General features: G+C 40.5%; 1 protein-coding gene across 44 annotated transcripts in view; it reads left to right on the top strand.

Moving 5' to 3' along the window:
* snap91a (synaptosome associated protein 91a) overlaps positions 1-22330 on the top strand; it is a 179446-nt gene that overhangs the window by 51609 nt on the left and 105507 nt on the right. For all 44 annotated transcript variants that reach the window (XM_059983127.1, XM_059983110.1, XM_059983113.1 and 41 more), the window contains 4 exons: positions 3085-3187; positions 9414-9507; positions 14929-15040; positions 15842-15948. In XM_059983127.1, the coding sequence (XP_059839110.1) occupies positions 3085-3187; positions 9414-9507; positions 14929-15040; positions 15842-15948 (416 nt within the window). The remainder of the gene's footprint in view (positions 1-3084; positions 3188-9413; positions 9508-14928; positions 15041-15841; positions 15949-22330) is intronic.

Here is a 22330-nt window from a genome sequence, read left to right as displayed (position 1 = left end):
TTGCTTTATAGCATCAGTAATAACTGAATAAGCTTCAATTCTCTCCACTGTTTTTAAGAAGTTTGTACAATTTCCCCATGACTGGGTCCTCTGGTTTCCTCTCACATTCCAAAGATGTATGTGTTGGGTTTAGCGAGTTGAGAGCATGGTATGATGGTGCCGGAGGCATATCAGCACTTATAGGCCACCCCCCGCACATCCTCGGACTGCGTAGATTGTTGATGCCAAAGAACGACGCAGTTTACTGTATGTTTTTATATACGTGTGACAAATAATGCTAATTTAAAGCATGCCACCTTGGCTAAACTTAGTTTCAAATTCTGTGTGTACATGAAACTACAGAATAAATGGGGAAAACGTACGTAATAAGTACCTGTGAACAGAGCAAGCAACAGATTTCATCGCTGTCTGTTATTAATGTAAATGAAAGCATGTCAGTATGCGAAATACACTATTGCAATAAGGTGTTTTCATTTGGTGTAATTTCCTTTATGAAAGATTTAAAGTAATGCAAGGTTTCGTACATACATATTGAAATAGAATCATAGAGTACTACAGCACAGAAATAGGCCCTTTGGCCCAACTAGTCCACGCTGGACCATTATTCTACCAAGTCCTATTGATCTACATCTGGACCATAGCCTTCCATACCCCTCTCATCCATGTACCTATACAAATTTCTCTTAAGTGTTGAAGTTGAATCTGCATTCACCACTTCCACTGGCAGGTTATTCCACATTCTCACCACGTACTGAGTGAAGAAGTTCCCCCTCATGTACCCCTTAAGTATTTCACCTTAACCCATGACCTCTAGTTCTAGTTGCAGCCAACCTCAGTAGAAAGAGCCTGCTTACATTAACCCTATCTACACCCCTCATAATTTTGTATACCTCTAACAAAACTTCCCTCATTCTCCTGTACTCCAAGGAATAAAGTCCTGAAATGAAATTGAATATATTACACCCAGTGCTATATATGGAATCTAATCTGATTTTGGTGTTTTAACAAATTCTTCATTCAAACAGAATTTTGACTCCATGTATAGATTACCATTTTGATCATCCAGAGGACCAATTTTGTCCCATATAATTCTGTTGCTCTTAACATATCTGTAGAATCCCTTGAGATTCTCTTTTATCTTGTCTGCTAAGGCAACTTCATGCCTTCTTTTAGCTTGTCTGATTTCTTTAAGTGTTTTCTTGCATTTCTTATACGCAATAGGTACCTCATTTGTTCTTTCTTGCCAATACCTGCTGAGCACCACCTTTTTTTCTTAACCAGGGCCACTATATTTCTTGAAAACCCGTTATCTTTTCCTTTTATTCTGACAGGCACATACAAGCTTTTTACTCTCAAAATTTCACTTTTGAAGGCCTGCCACTTATCAGGTACACCTTTGCCAGAAAACAGCCTGTCCCAATCTACACTTGCCAGATCATTTCTGATACAATAGGGTGTATTTACTTTGAAGCTAATGGCATTGTGATCACAAGATGTGAAGTGTTCCCCTACACAATCTTCTGTCACCTGCCCTGTCTTATTCCCAAGTAGCAGACCGAGAATAGCACACTCTCCTATTTGGGCTTCTATGTACTGATTAAGGAAACCTTCCTGAGCTCATTTGAAAACTCTATCCCATCTAGTCCTTTTACAGTCTGGGAGCTCCAATCAATATGTGGGAAGTTAAAATCACCTACTATTGTAATTTTGTTTCTTGCAACAGTCTGCAATTTCTCCACAAATTTGTTCCTCTAAATCCCAAGGACTGTTGGGTGGTTTATAATATAGCCCCATTAATGTGGTCATACCTTCTTATTCCTCAATTCCACCCATAAAGCCTCTCTAGACGAGTTCTCCAGTCTGTCCTGACTGAGCACTACTGTGACGACTAGTGAGGCCCACCCCTCCCCCTTTAATCCCTCCTGCTCTGTAACATCTAAAACAGTGGAACCCTGGAATATTGAGCTGCCATTCCTGCCCCTTCTGCAATCAGATTTCACTAATGGCTGCAATATCATAATTCCATGTGTTGTACCATGCCTTTCCTACAATACTTATTGCATTGAAATATACACAGCTCAGGACATTAGTCGCACCACACTCAACCTTTTGCATACTGACTTTGTCTCCACAACTCCATGATCTGTTCTGATGCTGTGGTTCCCATCCCCCTGCAGCTTTATTTTAACCCCCCCCCCCCCCAATTCAACACCAGCAAACCTTCCTGCTAGGATATTAGTTCCCCTCTAGTTCAGATGCAAACAATCTCTTCTCTACAGGTCCCACCTTCCCTGGAAGAGCCCAATCATCCAAAAAATCTTCTGCCTTCCCTCCTGCACCAACTCCCTAGCCACATTTTAAACTGTATGATCTTGCCTGTTCTGGCCTCACTAGCACATGCTGTGGGTAGCAGTCCTGAGATCACAACCCTGGAGATCCTGTAATTTAGCACCTAACTCCCTGAGATCACTTGCAGAACCTCGTTACTCTTCCTTCCTATGCTATTGGACCCTACATGGACCATGACCTCTGGTTGCTCACCTTCCCACTTAATGCCGACGAGTACTTGATCCTGGCACCTGGGAGGCAACATACCATCCAAGAATCTTGTTCTCATCCACAGAACCTCCTTTTAGTTCCCCTAACTAATGGATTCTCTTCCACCAGAGCTTGTCTCTTCTCCCCCACTCCCCTTCTGAGTCACAGAGTCGGACTCTGTGCCAAAGACCTGACCGCTGTGACTTTACACTGTTAGGTCATCCTAAATTCATTTGCACAATCCTGTGTAAAACTGTTCCTGAACATTGAAACCTAGTTGTTGCAAGAATAAAATGGAATACTTAGATCCTGATGAAGGGTCTCAGCCCAAAGTATCGACTGTTTACTTATTTCCATTGATGATGCCTGACCTGTTGATTTCCTCCAGCATTTTGTGTGTGTTGCTCTGGACTACCCTAAAGCATTTTTCTGTGGGATAAGCGGTCAGGTTCAGAAATCATCTCAGTGCTTATAATTATAAGGAAGCGGAAGGTTCTGGAATTTTGTATGTGCTGTTCCAACAAATGTGCACTTTAATTCTTGCAGGTTATGATATGTCTACGTTTATTAGGAGGTACAGCAGATACTTAAACGAGAAAGCATATTCCTATAGACAGATGGCATTTGACTTTGCAAGAGTGAAGAAAGGGTAAGTTGGATTTCTTCTTGTATGGAAGTTGATTATAGGTAATGTATCAGACTAAAAATTATATCTCAATTAACCGTGCCTTAGTTATTTTCCTGATGTTAGATTTGTATGAAGATTTCACAGCAACTTGTTGAAGCGTGTGGTGTATAATTGAATATCAAACAGCTATGTCGATAAACATTTACAATTGCAATCACTCTTGATTTATTTAATTTTATGCGACATATTACATTTTTTTAAATGAAAGGTAAACACACAGTTGTTATACAGTGGATCTGAAAAAGACTTACTTCAGTGAATCTGAAATTATAAACAGGTTGTTGTTGTTACTTTTAATGTTCTGAACATGGTGGGCATGCTGTTGGCACCACAATCTGTGTGCAACATCTGGGCTGCCCTCAGCACATCCTTAGGTTGTTAACGCAACCGAGACATTTCACTGTATGATTTGATATACATGTGATAAATGAATCTGAATTTGACTGTTACAGTTAAATTTATCACAACTTCCTGTTAAGAGGAGTTGGTCCTTACAATGGAATCTTTGGCATAGAGAGCTGTGCAGTCAAGTAGAAGAGGAGATGCTGGTTTCCATTGCATCCAGCAGATGTTCTGACAGTGACCACTGAATTTGGATGGTACGTCAATGCAAAGAGCAAATGCTGACAGTAGTGTAAATAAAACACAGGTACTGGAAATTCAAAGCAAACAAAATATTTAAATTGCCTGGCAATGGGGAGGGAAAACAGTTCCGCTTTCAATTCAAGAACCCTTCATCAAAACTGGAAAAGTGAGAAAATGAGCTTTTTAAGTTGTGGAGGGGGTTGCAGGGTACAGAGAACAGAGGCACTGTCTTTGATAGGGTGCAGATCAAAGTTGTTAAAGTAAAAATAACTTCAAAAACTAGCATTCGAATACGTAATTGAAAAATGAAACAAATTGAAAAAGGGATTTAAAAATATTCATAGAGAAACAGAAATAAAAGGAGGGTTAGCTGTTCAATATAATGCACTCTTGAAAGATGAGTGTTGTTCCTCAAGTATCCTTTTGCCTAAGCTGTGGCTGCCTCTTCATTTTTCTTTGCAATGCGCATTTAGGATATTGGTGCAAAATGATAAAATATTAGGGCTGTTCTTAAGAACAACTCAGTTTGAAGGGCAACATACATAATTGGAGGAATTTAGCAGGTTAGGCAGCATCTAAGGAGGGACATAATTTTTGGAGCCTCCAACCTCATTGCATAAACATTGATGTCTCTAACTTAGAGTAATTAGTCCCCTTTGTTTCCATGCCCCTTTCTTTCTTTTTAAATACTCATCCTGTTTACCCTCTCACCCTTTCTCCATCTTCATGACCTACCCATCACCTCCCTCTGGCCTGCCATCTCTTTCCCTTTATTCAATGGTTCACTGTCCTGTCTTATTAGATTCCTCCTTATACAGCCCTTTACACTTCCACCTATCACCTCCCAGCTTCTTTCATTATCCCCCTCCCACACCCATCCATCACTTTCTCCCTCACCTGTTCTTACCTACTTTTTGGCAGCTTAGAATACTTCATACCTCTTTCCACCATCTTATTCTGGCTTCTGTTCCCTTCCAAAAAGTCCTGATGAAAAGTCTTGGCACAAAACTGATCTTATTCCCCTCTGTAAATGCTGCCTGACCTGCTCAATTCCTCCAGTGTATTGTTCAAGATTTCCAGCATCTGCAGAATTTCTGGTGTCAGATTATAAGGTGCTTTGACTGATGTGCTTGAAGTTATGAGGAAATGAGTTAAATGGGAACACAGTTTTTTGTTAATAACAAACATAGCAGAACTGGGCCATGTGAGATCTCAAACCTCTTGCTTCATGTTTGCTTAAGCTTCATCCCCACCCCAACTCCATTAATTAAGTGATGAATTGACCTTCAGGTTATGAATTGATAAAATACTGGCCAAGATGGTGCCAGTGTACATCGGAACACTCTGCAGGCTGCAGGAACTTTTGAAATTTATTTGCCTATTCTTTCCATACAGACAAGCTAATTTAATGGCACAGTGGCAAACCTTATTTGACAATTATGCTTGTGGTAGCTGTTCTGCATTGCGGCTTAATTTCTTGTTCCCTCTTGTTTTTAAGCCTTTCTAAACTGCTCTAGCTCTCCCTCCTTATAACTTTCCTATTCTAAAATTAACCATTTCCTTTTAATCAGGTGTTAGAGATTATTCTCCAAGATGATTTCTAAAAGTGTAATCAAAATCTCAACAACCTGCCGTAAATGTTTTATCTGTTGCTGTAATTTTATACACCCATATTAATAACATCTGACTAAATGAAGTAGAGTCAAAGTTGTATCACAGGAGGAGGCCCATTTGTCCCATGTCCGACTGTATTTTTCAGTTTACCTTTCAACTTCATAATTTGAACAGATCTAAATTTTATGTCTTGATCCATGTCTTGTCATAGTTTCAAGCTTGTACCATCCAATTAACAAGTACTACATCAAATTGGACAACTATAAGAGATAAAACATGGATGCAAGAGATTCTGCAGGTGCTAGAAATCCAGAGTAACACATACAAAATGCTGGAGGAACTCAGCAGTTCAGGCATCATCTATGGAGAGGAATAAAAAGTTGATGTTTCGGGCAGAGACCTTCATCAGTACATTTCCAGGACATCAGAGATATCTTCCCTTCCTCCACTATTAATGCTACCCTCAGCTGTATCTCCTCCACTTCCCAAACATCTGCACTCACCCCATCTTCCTGTCACCTTAACAGTGATAGAGTTCCTTTTGTTTTTACCTACCACCCCATGAGCCTCTGCATCCAGATCAGATCAGAATCAGTTTTATTATCACTGGCATGTATCTTGAAATTTGTTAATTTAGCAGCAGCAGTTCAATGCAATACATAATATAGAAGAGGAAGGGGGGGGTGGGGTGAAATAAATAAATGGTAAATCAATTACAGTATATGTATATTGAATAAAAATTTGTGCAAAGACTGGAATAATGTAAGACAGTGAGGTAGTGTTCACGGGTTCAGTGTCCATTTAGGAATTGGATGGTAGAAGGGAAGAAACTGTTCTTGAATCGCTGAGTGTGTGCCTTCATTCTCACTGTTACCTCCTACCAGCTGGTAACAGTGAGAAAAGGGCTTTCCCTAGGTGCTGGGGGTCCTTAATAATGGAAGCTGCCTTTCCAAGACACTGCTCATTGAAGATGTCCTGGGTACTTTGCAGGCTAGTACCCAAGATGGAGCCGACTAAATTTAAGACGCTCTGCAACTACTTTTGGTTCTGTGCAGTAGCCCCCCACATACCAGACAGTGATGCAGCCTGTCAGAATGCTCTCCATAGTACATCTGTAGAAGTTTTTGCTGATGTACCAAATCTCTTCAACTCCTAATGAAGTATAGTCGCTGTGTTGCAGCCATTATAGTTGTATTGATTATATGGAGATCAGGTTAGGTCCTCAGAGATCTTGACACCCAGGAGCTTGCCACTTCTGATCCCTCTATGAAGTTTGGTTTGTCTCCATCTGAGATTCTACCAACAATGGTTGTATCATCAGCAAACTTATAGGTGGTATTTGAGCTATGCCTAGCCACACAGTCACGAGTATAGAGAGAGTAGAGCAGTGGGCTAAGCACACACCCCTGAGGTTCACCAGTGTTGATTGTCAGCAAGGAAGAGATATTATTACCAATTCACACAGATTGTGGTCTTCCGGTTAAGAAGTCAAGGATCCAATTTTAGAGAGAAGTACAGAGGACCAGTTTCTATAGCTTCTCAATCAGGATTGTGGGAATGATGGTGTTAAATGCTGAGCTATAGTTGATGAACAGCATCCTGACATGGGTGTTTGCATTGTCCAGGTGGTCTAAGGCTGTATGAAGAGCCATTGAGATTGCATCTGCTGTTGACCTATTGTGGTGATAAGCAAATTGCAGTGGGTCCAGGTCTAGTTATGACCAACCTCTCAAAGTATTTCATCACTGTAGATGTGAATGCTACTGGCAGCTCAGATTATTCTGACACTGGTATAATTGTTGCCTTTTTGAAGCAAGTGGGAACTTCCGCCTGTAGCAGTGGGAGGTTGAAAATGTCTTTGAACACTCCTGCCAGTTGGTTGGCACAAGTTTTCAGAACCTTACCAGGTACTCCATCAGGACCTTCTGCCTTGCAAGGATTTGCCCTCTTTAAAGGCAGCCTAACATTGGCCTCTGAGACGGAGATCACAGGGCCACCGGCTGCAGCAGAGATCTTCGCAGTTGTAGTTGTGTTCTCCCTTTCAAAGTGGGCGTAGAAGGCATTGAGTTCATCTGGTAGTGAAGCATCACTACTATTCATGCTATTGGGTTTCACTTTGTAGGAAGTAATGTCTTGCAAACCCTGCCAGAGTTGTCGTACATCTCTGCAAATCATACCCGGTTTTCTGGTACAGACCTGGTTCGCCAGCCTTGAATGCCACAGATCTAGCCTTCAGCAGACAACATACCTCCTGGTTCATCCTCAGCTTTTTGGTTTGGAAATGTACAGCAAGTCTTTGTAGGCACACACTCATCCACACAGGTTTTAATGAAGTCTGTGACAGCTGCAGCATACACATCCAGATTCAAGATGATTCCCTGGATATGGTTCAGACCACTAATTCAAAGCCATCCTGTAAGCGCTCCTGTGCTTCCCTTGTCCATACCATCTTGGTCCTCGCTACTGGTGCTGCAGTCTTCAGTGTCTGCCTATGCTCAGGGAGTAGAGGTACAGCTGGGCGATAAGACTTCCCGAAGTGAGGGCGTGGAATAGCATGGTAGGCATTCTTGCTGGTGGCTTAACAATGGTCCAGTGTGCTGTTTCCTCTGGTATTGCAGGTGATCTGTTGATGGTAATTGTTTAGTGATTTTTTTTTTCCGACTGGCCTGGTTAAAATCCCCCAAAAAGATGGTGCGCTGTTTCATGCATGTTGATCCCAGTGCTCAGCTCATCTAAAGCTTGATTGACATTGGCCTGAAGTGGAATGTATACCGCTACCAAAATGATCACGGAAATCTCCCGTGGTAGGTACAATGGAAGGTACTTAACTGTGATATATTCCAGGTCTAGTGAGCAGAATTGGGACAGCACTGATATATTTGTGCATCAAGATGAGCTGCTCATGAGGTATACTCCACCTCTGCTTTAACCCGGTCACAGGGTACATGACAAAATTAAGATAGTTGGCGTTGTGGATAATGAAGTAGGTTTTCAAAGTTTGCAGAGAGATTTAGGCCAGTTAGAAGAGTGGGCTGAAAGCTGGCAGATGGAGTTTAATGCTGATAAGTGTGAGGTGTTACATTTTGGTAGGACTAATCAAAATAGGACATACAGGTAGGGCATTGAGGAATGCAGTAGAGCAGTGATCTAGGAATAATGGTGCATAGTTCCCTGAAGGTGGAATCTCATGTTGATAGGGTGGTAAAGAAAGCTTTTGGTATGCTGGCCTTTATAAATCAGAGCATTGAGTAAAGGAGTTGGGATGTAATGTTAAAATTGTACAAGGCATTGGTGAGGCCAAATTTGGAGTATTATGTACAGTTCTGGTCACCAAATTATAGGAGAGATGTCAACAAAATAGAGAGAGTACAGAGCAGATTTACTAGAATGTTACCTGGGTTTCAGCACCTAAGTTACAGAGAAAGGCTGAACAAGTTAGGTCTTTATTCTTTGGAGCGTAGAAGGTTGAGAGGGGACTTGATAGAGATATTTAAAATTATGAGGGGGATAGATAGAGTTGATGTGGATAGGCTTTTTCCATTGAGAGTAGGGGAGATTCAAACAAGAGGACTTGAGTTGAGAGTTAAGGGGCAAAATTTCCCTTGGTAACACGAGGGGGAACTTCTTTACTTAGAGAGTGGTAGCTGTGTGGAATGAGCTTCCGGTAGAAGTGGTAGAGACAGGTTCGATTTTTGTCATTTAAAAAAAAAAATTGGATAGGTATATGGTCAGGAAAGGAATGGAGGGTTATGGGCTGAGAGCAGGTAGGTGGGACTAGGTGGGAGTAAGTGTTCGGCACGGACTAGAAGGCCCGAGGTGGCCTGTTTCCGTGCTGTAATTATTATATGGTTATATAGTGTCATGAGAAAGATGCCATCAGATAAATTGTTCAAAAATATGTAGATATTTCAAGGACATCTGTATGCTTGATGTAAGTATCTATATGTGTGTAAAATATATTTAGCTCACATTTTGTCTCTTTAAACAGGGCTGATGGTGCAATGCGAACTATGGCTCCAGAGAAGTTGTTGAAAGGCATGCCAATACTGCAAGGGCAGTTGGATGCATTGCTGGAGTTCGATGTGAGTAGTCCAAAAGCATGTCTTTGAGTCATTGTTGCAGGTGAACAATTCATTGCAACAGTAAATGCAAATCATCTCAGATTTTCCTGCATATTTTAACAACTCCCATATGCATGTGATTGCATCTGTTGAGCATTTTGCTGATCCACAGATATACTTTATTCATAGAATTGCATGGCTTTACTAGAATTTCCAATTTGTACTCTTGCATATTTGCCCACAGCACTTCCACATCTCTTCCCATATATAATTGTTGTTTGAATCTTTGTAGTACATAATTATATCATGTCATAATTCATAATTGCTCTCATTAAAATAATGGAATTTTAATGTTGTCCACACAAATTCCAATGTTGATTGTTTCAATTTTTAAAGCAAAAGTTACTTAAGAAATATTTTATAAATGAATCTCAGGTGACATATATGGTGACATATATGTACTTTGATAATAAATTTACTTTGAAGATACAAAATTCCCTTCAACCTCCTAATAAAATATGGCTGCTGGCGTGCCACCTTCATAATTGCATCTATATGTTAAGCCCAGAATAGATCTTCAGAGATGTTGACACCCAGGAAATTGAACCTGCTCACCCTTTCCACTGTTGACCTCTCAATGAGTACTGGTATGTGTTCCCTCAACTTCCCCTTCCTGAAGTTCACAATCATAGATTCATAGAAAATAGGTGCAGGAGTAGGCCTTTCGGCCCTTCAAGCCTGTACTGCCATTGAATATGATCATGGCTGATCATCCAACTCAGAACCCCGTATCTGCTTTCTCTTCATACCCCCTGATCCCTTCAGCCACAAGGGCCATATCTAACTTCCTCTTAAGTATAGCCAATGAACCGGCCTCAACTGTTTCCTGTGGCAGAGAATTCCACAGATTCACCACTCTCTGTGTAAAGAAGTTTTTCCTCTTCTTCGTCCTAAAAGGCTTCCCCTTTATCCTTAAACTATGACCCCTTGTTCTGGACTCCCCCAACATCGGAAACAATTTTCCTGCATCTGGCCTGTCCAATCTCTTTAGAATTTTATACCTTTCAATAAGATCCCCCCTCAATCTTCTAAATTCCAGCAAGTATCAATCAAATCCTTGGTCTTACTGATGCTGAGAGTAAGGTTGTTTTTGTGACACCATTCAACCAGCATATCTATCTCACACCTGCTCACCCATCCTAGAACATCTCACAATCAAGTGTCATCCATTTTATCTGCTGTGGTAGTTCCCAGCCATCATCTTGGTAGCAGTGAACGTTCCACCTTAGGCCCTTGTCAGACAGGCTCTAGTCTAGATGAACTGAGCAACATAATTAACAGGCATGAAACAGTGAACCTTGATGCCTTACCCTTCATTTTGGGAAACTTTAACCAGGCCAGCTTGAAAAAGTCTCAAAATAATTATCACCAAATTATCACTTGAGGAACCAGAGGAGCCAACACACTGGACCACTGTTATACTACAATCGCAAGTGCTTATCGTGCCATCCCACATCCACACTTCGGAAAGTCTGATCATCTGGCTGTTCTTCTACTACAAGTATAGGCAGAGACTGAAGAGGACCAATAAGGTATGGACAAGCGAGGTGGAAGAGCACTTGTAGGACTGCTTTGAGTCAGTGGACTGCACAGTATTCAGGGATTCATCTTTGAGTCTGAATGAGCATGCCAAAGTTGTCACTGACTTCATAAAAACCTGTGTGGATGAGTGTGTGCCTACAAGAACATTCCATACACACCTGAATCAAAAGCCGTGGATGAACCAAGAGATTCAGAGTCTGCTGGGGGCTAGATCTGTTCCATTCAAGTCTGGTGACCCAGAACAATACAAGAAAGCCAGATACAACTTATGGAAGGCTATCTCAAAAGCAAAAGAGCAGGTCCGGTTGAGGGCGCCCGTCAACTCTGGTAGGGTTTGTAGACCATTACTTCCTACAAAACGAAACCTAACATCATGAATGGCAGTGATGCTTCACTCCCAGATGAGCTCAGTGCCTTTTATGCACGCTTTGAAAGGAAGAATAAAACTACAGTTACGAGGATCCCTGCAGCATCTGGTGACCCTGTGACCACTGTCTTGGAGGCTAACATCAGAACAGCTTTCAAGAGGGTGAACCCTCGCAAGGTCACAGGTGCCAGTGGTGTACTTGGCTCTGAAATCTGTGCCGACCAACTGGTAAGTGTGTTCAAAGACATTTTCAATTTCTCATTACTACAGATGGAAGTTTCCCACCAGCATCAGAAGGGCAACAGTCATACCAATGCTCAAGAAGATTAGGGTGAGCTGCCTTAATGATTATTGTCCAGTAGCACTCTTATCTATGATGAAGTGTTTTGAGAGGTTGGTTATGGCTAGAATCAAACTTCTGCCTATGCAAGGAGCTGGACCCACTGCAGTTTGCCTATTGCCACAATAGGTCTATAGCGGATGTGATCTTATTAGTTCTTCATGCATCCTTGGATCACTTGGACAATATTAATACTTGCATCAAGCTGTTGTTCATTGACTACAGCTAAGTGTTTAACACAATCATGGCTAATTGATCAAAAAGCTCCAAAATCTGGACCTCTACCTCCCTTTACACTGGATCCTTGACTTCCTTACCAGAAGACCCCAGTCTCTGGGATTGGAAATAACATTTCCACCTCTCTGATAATCAACATTGATACAACTCAAGGATGTATGCTTAACCCACTGCTCTCCTCTCTCTACATTCATGACTGTGTGGATTAGCACAGCTAAAATGCCATCTATAAATTTGCGACAACATAAATTATTAGCAGAATTTCAGATGGTGATCAGCTAGTTGAGTGGTGTTGCAGCAACAACCTTGCACTCATCGTCAGTTCTGAAATGGAAGGATGAGAGAACACATACCACATGTCCTCAATGAGGGAACAGAAGTCGAAAGGGTCAACATCTCTGAGGATCTATCCTGGGCCCAACATATTGATGCAGCTACAAAGTAAGCAGGACAGTGGCTATATTTTATTGGGAGTTTGAGGAGATTTGGTATGTCACCAAGGGCACTGCAAATTTCTTCAGATCTACCACGCAGGTTGTATCACCATCTGGTATGGAGGGGCCACCACACAAGATCAAAATCAGCTGCAGAAAGTTGTAAACATAGTCATGGGCACTAACCCTCCTTAGCATCCAGGACATCTTCAAGTACTGATGCCTTAAAAAGGTGGCATCCATCATTAAGGACTCCCATCACCTAGGACATGCCCACTTCTCATTGCTACCATCAGGGAGTCTGAAGGCACACACTCAGCGATTCAGGAATACTCCTTCCCCTCTGTCATCAGATGTCTAAATTGACATTGAATCCAAGAACACTATCTTTTTTTCCTCTTTTTGCACTACTTATTTAACTATTAAAATATATACTTACTATAATTTAGTTTTTATTGTTATATATTCTAATATACTGTTGCTGCATAACAACAAATTTGGCTATGTACGCCAATGATATTAAACCTGATTCTGATTCTGTACACCTCCTTGTTGTCATCTGAGATTCTGCTGACAGCGGTTGTGTTCTTGGCGAATTTATGGATGGCATTTGCACTATGCCTAGCCGCACGGTCATAGGTGCAGAGAGAGCAGAGCAGTGATCTACGCACACATTCTTGAGGTGTGTCCATGTTGATTGTCAGAAAGGAAAAGATGTTACTTCCAATCAGTTCTGATAGAATCAGAATCAGGTTTAATATCACTGGCATATGTCATAAAATTTGTTGTTTTGCGACAGCAGTACGTTGCAATACATAATAATAAAAACTATAGTTTGCAACAAGAAATGTGTATGTGTATACGTGTGTGTTTTCCATATAATATATGAAAAAAAACTGTAAGAACTGAGGTCGTGTTCATGGGTTATTGTCCATTCAGAAATCTGATGGTGGAGGGGAAGAGCTGTTCCTGAACTGCTGAGTGTGTATTTAGGCTCCTGTATCACTTTGATGGTCACAATGAGAAGCGTGCATGTCCTAGGTGATGGGGATCCTTAATGATGGATGCAGCATTTTTGAAGCATTGCCTTTTGAAGGTGTCCTTGATGATGTGAGGCTATCGCCCATGATGGACCTGGCTGAGTTTACAATTCTTTGAAGCGTTTCCCAATCTGGTTTCGTGGCCCCTCCATAGCAGACAGTGATGTAACCAGGTAGAATGCCCTCACAGTCCATCTGTAGAAATATGCAGTGTCTTTGGTGACATTCCAATTCTCCTCAAACTTCTAATGAAATATAGTTGCTGTAGTGCCTTCTTTGTAATTATATCATTGTATTGCGCCCAGGATAGATCCTCAAAGGTATTGATGTCCAGGAACTTGAAATTGCTGACTTCTACTTCTGATCTCACAATGAATGAGGACTGATGTGTGTGTGTGTGTTTAACTTCCCTTTCTGGAAGTCCACAATCAATTCCTTGGTCTTACTAACATTGAGTGCAAGGTTGTCATAGTCTCCTGAGGAGGAAGTCAAAGATCCAGTTGTAAACAGAGACACCGAGGCCTTAGTTTTGAAGCTTATTGATTAATACAAGTGGATGATGGTGCTGAACTTTCTGTAAGCCATAAACAGCAGCATTATGTAGGTATTGCTATTGTTCAGGTGGTCCAAGGCTGAATGGAGAATCAATGAGAATGCATCTACTGTAGATGCAATCTGCCACAGGTTCAGGTTCTTGCTTAGGCAGGAGTTAGTTCTAGCTATAATTAACCTCTCAAAGTACTTCATCACTGCAGATGTGAGTGCAGCGGGGCAATAGCTCACTCTGCTCTTCTTGAGCACTGGTATGATCGATGCCTTTTTGAAACAGGTGGGAATCTCCGACTGCAGCGGTGAGAGTTTGAAGATGTCTGTGAACAATCCCATCAGTTGGTTAGCACAGGTTTTCAGAGCCCTATCAGGTACACCATTGGCGATTGGCACCTTGCGAGAGTGTTTACCCTCTTGAAAGATGTTCTGATGTTGGCCTCTGAGACAGCAATCATAGGGTTGCCAGATGCTGCAAGGATTTTTATAAGTAGATTTATTTTCTCTTTTGATGTGCGCATATAAGATGTTGACTCATTTGGGAGTGAAGCTTCATAGCCATTTACGTTAGGTTTTTCCTTGCAGGAAGTAATAGTGTGCAAACCCTGCCACAGCTGACCTGCATCTGATTTCGGCTCTAACTTCAGTCAGAGTTGCTTCTTTGTTCTTAAGGTAGCATTCTGTAGGTCATGACCAGACTACTTGTAGCGATTTTTCTTGGTTATTCAATATTCTGTATGATTTTTTTTCTGTCAACTGCATGGAGAAAGTGCATGCATCACATTATATGCTTGAATTTGCTTGAAACTAATTAATTAAACTTGTTAAAGTTCTGGTTCAAATGCACAGTTTAAATGTTTAAAAATTACATTACAGGTGAGCCCTGGTGAATTGTCAAACGGAGTAATAAATGCTGCTTTCTTGCTACTTTTCAAAGACCTAATCAAATTATTTGCATGTTACAATGATGGAATCATTAATTTGTTAGGTAAGTAATATTTATCATGTCATGTTCACTGCAGTGTAAATTATCCATGTGCAGACCTATAGAGCAATTGCTTCAGTTAGATCTCCTTTCCTAATAAAATTTCATCACGTTTTTGTTTGGAAAGTAATGTACTATATCGCATGGGAACTAATTACTCTCTTGAAAGCTTTGAACAGTCAGATGTGCAAAAAAAAAAGTTGGTGCCCATAATTTAATTAGTTGCTTTAGTTTCCCTTGGAGTGAAGATTCTGTAAGATGTCCCGTTAAAATTGATGGTTGTACCAAATAGTGTGAGGCATAATAAGGTACAGTAATACCTGTTGTATTAATATTAATTGCATATTAATTTGCACGCATGCTTGCACCTTTAATAGTTGAAATTATCAGTGAAGTTGGTTGCCTACAAATGTTATAGACAAGTATGTTGTAGTTAAGTACCTGTTCATAAAATAAAAGATTTTGTGTTCAATCATAAGTTCACACATAATTCTGAATATTTCTCTACGTGTTTTTACAAACTGAGAAGGGAGGAGAAATTGGAGGATCTCTATTCTTAACCTGCACTCTGCCTGAATTTAGCCTGAAAGCTTCCATGGACTTGACTAGAGATGGACACAAGTAGCCTAAAATAGTTAAGAGCATAGCAGTCAAATTTAATTAAAAAAAAATGCAATTTTGCATTCAAGATGGCACAGAATTCTTGCTGTCTGTTAATGCAGCATTATAGGATTCAAACTTTGGACACTATTTATGGGAAGGTATTGATTATATTTAATCTAATTAATTGTTTCTGATTTTTAGAAAAATACTTTGAAATGAAGAAAGGACACTGTAAAGAAGCACTAGAAATTTACAAAAAATTCCTCACTAGAATGACAAGAGTTTCAGAATTTCTTAAAGTTGCTGAAGTAAGTAACAGTAATGACGTTTGCAGTCTCTGGAGCACTTTGATAGAGTTTTATGTGACTACTGATTTTTAAAGTCTGGTGATACGGCTTCTGGCATACAAAACTTGCAAATAAAATCTAATCAGCCTAGCAGTCTTAAATATCTGTTTGAAACTAGTTTTTCTATTTTGACCTTAATTCTTTTCTGTTTACTATATAAGCATTTTAACTTATTAACTGCCCATTATGCTGCTGGTGTTTAAGGCAGCAATGAAGGACCTCCATCTTTGGCAGTGTTCAGGGCTTCCTTCATTGTGCCAATAGCTTTTCCTTAGTTTTTGCTACTGTCAGCTATGCAAGTCCCAAGTGAAGACTCAGGAATGTGGTCATACTCAGATGTAGAAGGATACTTAATTGCTGTGTCCATAACAGTTTTGTTTTACCAGTCATGGTTGACCATTCTTAGTCTGGCCTCTACCCTTTGATCTGTTTGGTATGTGTGACCCTATTAAAAATCAAAGCATAACCCAGTACTTCAGCCAGGATAGCTTCCAGATCATTGAAGCACACAAGCCTACGAACCATGACAAGATTGTGGTTTTCTTGGAGCATAAGCATGTTAAGCTATATTTATAGTCCTACAGATACAAATGCATTTTGTTGAGCTGCATGCATTTAGTGTGTCACCTTCAGTTATCAATTCTAGTTTTGTGATTACACTTACTATCTTGCTTAAAACTGTGATGAATCCTGTATGCATTCTGTGAGAGGAAGTTGCAGTGGTGGAGGAGTACAAATACTTGGGTGTTCACCTCGATAACTGACTTGACTGGAAAACCAACGCAAAGGTTGTTTAGAAGAAGAGGATGAGAGGTTCTATTTTCTAAAGAAGCTGAGATCCTTCAGTGTGTGCAGCAGGATGCTGGAGATCTTTTATCAGTCTGTTGTAGCAAGTTCAGTCTTAGCGGCTTTAGGTTGGGGGAGTAGCATTGGTGTTGGTGATAAAAAAGACTAAATAAACTCATCAAAAAGACTGGATCCGTCCTTGGCTACAACCCGGAATGTTTTGAGTTAGCGGTGTAGGGAAGGTTAAATTGTTATCCATTATGGACAATCTGGCACATCCTCCCCACGCCTACTAAATCAGCAATAGAACTGACGCATTCAGTTCTGCTGTCACAAGGATCATTACAGAAAATCCTCCCTACCAAATGCAGTAACCATACACAACAGCTCATCTCTGTATGATAGGAGAACACACATCATAATACAATGGTCTCTTTTATTTCATACATTATTATTGCAAATCATCGCACATTGGTAAATTATTGTGTATATTATTATTCTGTACATTATTAGTTAAGTCTGCACACTGCTAAGTGTGTTTTAAAGGCTGCTGTAACAAAATAATTTACCACTCGGGATCAAAAAAGTTTATTATTATGATTAGTAAAACAACACATTATTAAAATTATTTTAAGATGCTATTAAAGTGTTATAACTCCTACATTGTGTAATATTTCTGCTATGGTTTGGTATGTGAAAAAGAAACAGGAGATCCCTAAAATGCCTAAGGCATTTTTTTTAAAGTTGCAAAGAGTAGAAGTTGAAGTAATTTGTTGATCATGATATTCATGGAATCTCAACAGCTACAGCCCAAGCTGCCATGGGACCATCCCGTAGTGAGACAAATGTATAGAGTGATTGTTGACAGAAATACTTGCTGCTGGGCCTATGTGTGATTCTATTACACTGCAAGTCACACTCTAATATATCCATTGCTGACCAAGTGGAAAAACAAAATTCAGAATAGATGGTATCCCTGCTAAAGTTATAAACTTGGCAGAGAGGAACTTTTGTAACCACATCAGATTTACTGTATAACTGCAGAGTACCCTCCCTGTTGTCTCCCATGGAGTCAGAAGTTCAAAGTAAATTGTTATCAAAGTACTGTCATATGCTATACAATGTGCTACCATATACTACCTTGAGAGTAGAGCAGGGGGCAAAGGTCTCAGCCCTGTGGTGCACCTGTGCTGATGGCGAGTGTGGAGTGTATATTATGGTTTTTCTATTTTTGGCTTCAGTGCCACTGCCTCACTGTTCAAGGTAAATTTCTGATCAAAGTTTGTATATATTACCATATGTTACCTTGAGATTTATTTTCTAGCAGCCATACACAGGAAGAAAGAGATATAGAAGTTTAAAAGTGAGATTTTATAAATGGACTTTCAGACAATCAAATGTTGTTCAAGATTCTGTATCACATTTCTTTGAGAATAGAATAAGATTACTGATTTCCCCAGTCAGTGACTCGAATGGAATAATGTACAGATTGTATAATTGAATTTGACATTGAGTCTCAAAAGCTACAGCATGTGTAAATTAAAGATTTAGTGACAATGGGGAAGATTATCAGAGCTTGGAGAGGGATCTGGACCAGTTGGAAAAGTGGGTTGAAAAATGGCAGATGGATTTTAATGCAGACAAGTGTGAGGTGTTGCTCTTCGGTAGCACCAACCAGAGTTGGTCTTATGCAGTGAAAGGTAGGACACTGAAGAGTGTGGTAGAACAAAGAGATCTGAGAATACAGGTCCATCATTTATTGAAAGTGGTGTCACAGGTGCATAGGGTTGTACAGAAAGCTTTTGGAACTTTGGCCTTCATAAATCAAAGCATTGAGTATAGGAGATGTGATGATGTATAAGACGTTGGTGAGGCCTAATTTGGAGTACTGCTTGCAGTTTTGGTCACCTTCCTACAGCTGTGGAAGCCATGTCTATATGCATATTTAAGATAGAGATTGATAGATTCTTGATTAGTCAGGGCATGAAGGAATCTAGGGAGAAGGCAGGAGACTGGGGCTGAGAGGAAAATTCAGTCAGCCGTGATGAAATGTTGGAGCAGACCGGATGGGCCAAATGGCCTAATTCTCCTCCTATATCTTATGGTCTTGTGTCTTATGGTCAAATATTATGTGTGATTTATACAACGGCAGCACAGTAGTGTAGTGCTCGCAACCACTGATCAGGATTCAACTCCCATCACTAACTGTGAAGCGAGTGTGCGTTCTTCTCATGATCATTGGGATTCCTCCAGGTGCTCTGCTTTCCTCCCACATTCCCAAGACCTATGGGTTTCTCAGCTGGGGTTTCGTGGAACCCTAGAGTTCCATACGAGGTCGCTCAGGGTTCTACAAGAGATGGTGATTTAAAAAAAAACTTTTTTGAATGCACAATATGTGATGCTAGCACTTGCAGTGGTGTGCAGTGACTGAGCAGACCCATTAGCAATGTTGTTAGAGGTCTTTCAGTCCAGTATGGCAGTGTGCAGTAGGACCATGTTTATTTGGTTGAGTTAATTCTCAGTTTTTGATGTGAGATAGGCGAGACTGTTGATAATCGACAAATGCTGAATTGCACGGAGAGGATGCTAGGCTGATGAGCATGAAATGCGTTTTCTGAGCATTGAATGGACTTGCCCATTTTTAAAATATTTTATTAACCCCTGTGTTTGAAAGTTCAATGTGGTGATTTTCGAATCATAATCTTCTTAGTCATATCACTTCACTAGTACAACAATGGACATTAAAACGTGCATCTTTACATTTTGCCTCGTCTGTGTCAACCAACTTACAAATGTAGCAATGGTTTCAGCAAAATTGAAAAGACACTTAACTATAAATCTCAGCCATATGACTCATAAAAGTGCAGATTATTTTAAATAACTGTTGGAATCTCAAAACAGAGTAAAGCTTTTGTGAATATAATCACAGTGAGTAAAATGAACCAGAAGCAAATTATTTAATAGAAGAACTTTTTACCCAGAAAGGGAAAGTCAGATACAGTTGGTAAGAACTTAATAATGCAAACATGTCAAATTATAGTGGGTAAAATGCTACAACAAGATGCAATATGAGAAACTTAAAAGGCATCATGCTGAATGATAATGATGACTGGTTCTTCACTTGCAAAGATCAGATCAGGAGGGAAGAAGAGTCCTCAGGAGCAATGGCACGATTGTTGGTGACTATAGAGGCCAATTCTGGATCTGTAGACTCTGGAGCAGTAGGGACTTTGGCCAGTAGGATTCTTCCTACGTCTCCTCTTCTCTTCAGCAGTCACTCTTCTGGATTCCTCAAAATTCTTGGCTTGGACTGGCGTCCTCTGTCACAAGCCAGCTTCTGCCACTCATTGACCTCAATATTTGCCTGAGAGAGCTGCTGCTTAAGTTGGTCTTTGTACCTCTTGCATGGGACTCCAAAATCTCTCTTGCCCTGAGGAATTCTTCGTAAAGTACTGATCTCAGTAACCTGCAATTGTCCATGCGAGACACGTGGCCTGACCAGCGGAGCTGCCTGAGCGGCAAAGTGGTTTCAGTGCTTGGATGTTGAGCCTTCTCCAGGGCCTCGTTGTTGGAGACCCGATCCTGCCATCTGATGCCCATGATGGAGTGGAGGTAGTGCCAATTGAACAACCAGATTTGCTTGTGGTACAAAACCCAGGTTTTGGAGCTATATAACAGTGTTATGATGCGGGCAGCACTGTATACTTGGATTTTTGTGGACTTACAAAGCTGGTGGTTCTTCCACACACGTTTCTGGAGGTACCTGAAGACACTGATACCTTTGGCGAGTCAATTGTCTATGTCCCTTACTACTGTAGCATTGTTGGAGATGTCTCTGCCCGGGTAGGTGAACTGTTCAGTCATGGTGATAGGGTGGTCGTCAATGGTGATCCGAGGTGGTTGGTAAATGCCATGAGGGGGCTTCTGATGGAGGATCATTGTTTTCTTCAGACTGACTGTTAACCCAAAAGCCCTTGTAGCCTTGGTGAACTGAGTGACTGCAGCCTGTAGGCTGTACTCTTGAGTACTCTGTACTCTACACACACTGTACCAAGAGTGTGAGAAGAGCACAGTCATTTGCATGTAGTAGCTCGCGAATGGGCTCTTGCATGTTTTTTGTCAGGGCAAGAAGATGGCCACACTCAAACAGTACAATGTTGATGTATTGATGACATGTCACATGGTGCTGAAGAGCTTCTGTGTGATAAACTGAAAAACAGCAGCTTCTCTATCTAGGTTGATAAGTCAACAGATTTCACCAATTAATGTCATGCAGCAGCATTAGCAAATTCTGTAAATGATGGTGAAATTCAAGAAAACCTTTTCTGTTGTCAAGCGCTGCCCTAAACAAGCAAAGGCCAAGATATATTTAATGTTTTGTCTTCATATCTGGAAACAAAAGGTTTGTCTTGGAGGAATTCTGTTGGCATCTGTACTGATGATGCCCCATCAATGGTCGGCTCCATGAGAGGTTTCCTTTCTCTTTTAAAGAATCCTGACGTTGTCACAACACACTGCTTTCTACACCGAGAGATGCTGATGTCAAAAACTCTTAAAGATGAAATTTTAAAAGTTCAGGATGATGTTACAAAAATGGTTAACTTTGTTAAACAAAGACCAGTTTGCTTGAGAATGTTTTTATAAAAAAAAACTGTGTAAAAACCTGGACAAGGAACACACCAATCTGCTGCTACTTACAGAAGTTCGGTGACTTAGCAGAGCAAGAGTTCTCAACAGGGTGTTTGATCTGAAAGGTGAATTGCAGAAGTTCTTTCAAGAAAATAGTAGGCCAGATTTTGCTGAGTGCTTTGAAGGTGAAGAATAGCTGCTTAACATTTTTCATCATATGAACCAGTTGAACAAGTCTCTGCAAGGTCCTGGAGATAATGTTTTGACTTTAAGTGATAAAACTTTTGGATTTAAAAGGAAACTGAATTTTTGGAAAAATCATGTTGCAAAAGGAAATATTGAAATGTTTCCATTGCTGGGCTTCACAGTGAGGAAGGATAAGAAAGTCTCATCTTAATGAAAACCACCTGGAAGAACTGCAGAACAAAATTGAACAAAATTTTCCTCCCTTTCAACATAAGTGTATGACTGGATGAGGGTTCTTTTCTCTGAATCTTCCACTCAGCCTGAGATCTTGACTTTGAGAGAAGAGGAAGAACTTGGTGAGATGCATTCTGGTCATACACTCAAGATGGGATTTCTCCTGGATAGGAGAATTAGTGAGAAGTATTTTGAAACTCTAAGTTACTCTTTCAGATGAAGAGATGTATGTTCAAATAATCACCCCAATATGTGCTCGGTTTCCTCACTGAAAAGAAGGATGTTGTGACGGCACCATGTAGATTTGGAGTATAGAAAATGTCCATATTTGTTCAGCTGAATTTTCAGTTCTTTTAAAACTCTATAATCTGCATTTTAGCTAATTTAAACTTTGTTCATTTGCTACGTGTTTCTACCCCCTATTGTTTTGTGCTTATGGTAAAAGCATCTTGTGCAGGGTATTACAGCCACACTCTACACAAAGTACCAGTGAGCAGCAGTGAATTGC

This window comes from Hypanus sabinus, chromosome 10, assembly GCF_030144855.1.
Source record: "Hypanus sabinus isolate sHypSab1 chromosome 10, sHypSab1.hap1, whole genome shotgun sequence".
NCBI lineage: Eukaryota > Metazoa > Chordata > Chondrichthyes > Myliobatiformes > Dasyatidae > Hypanus > Hypanus sabinus.
The sequence above is the reverse complement of the archived record's forward strand: the minus strand, read 5'-3'. Positions and strand labels throughout refer to the sequence as shown.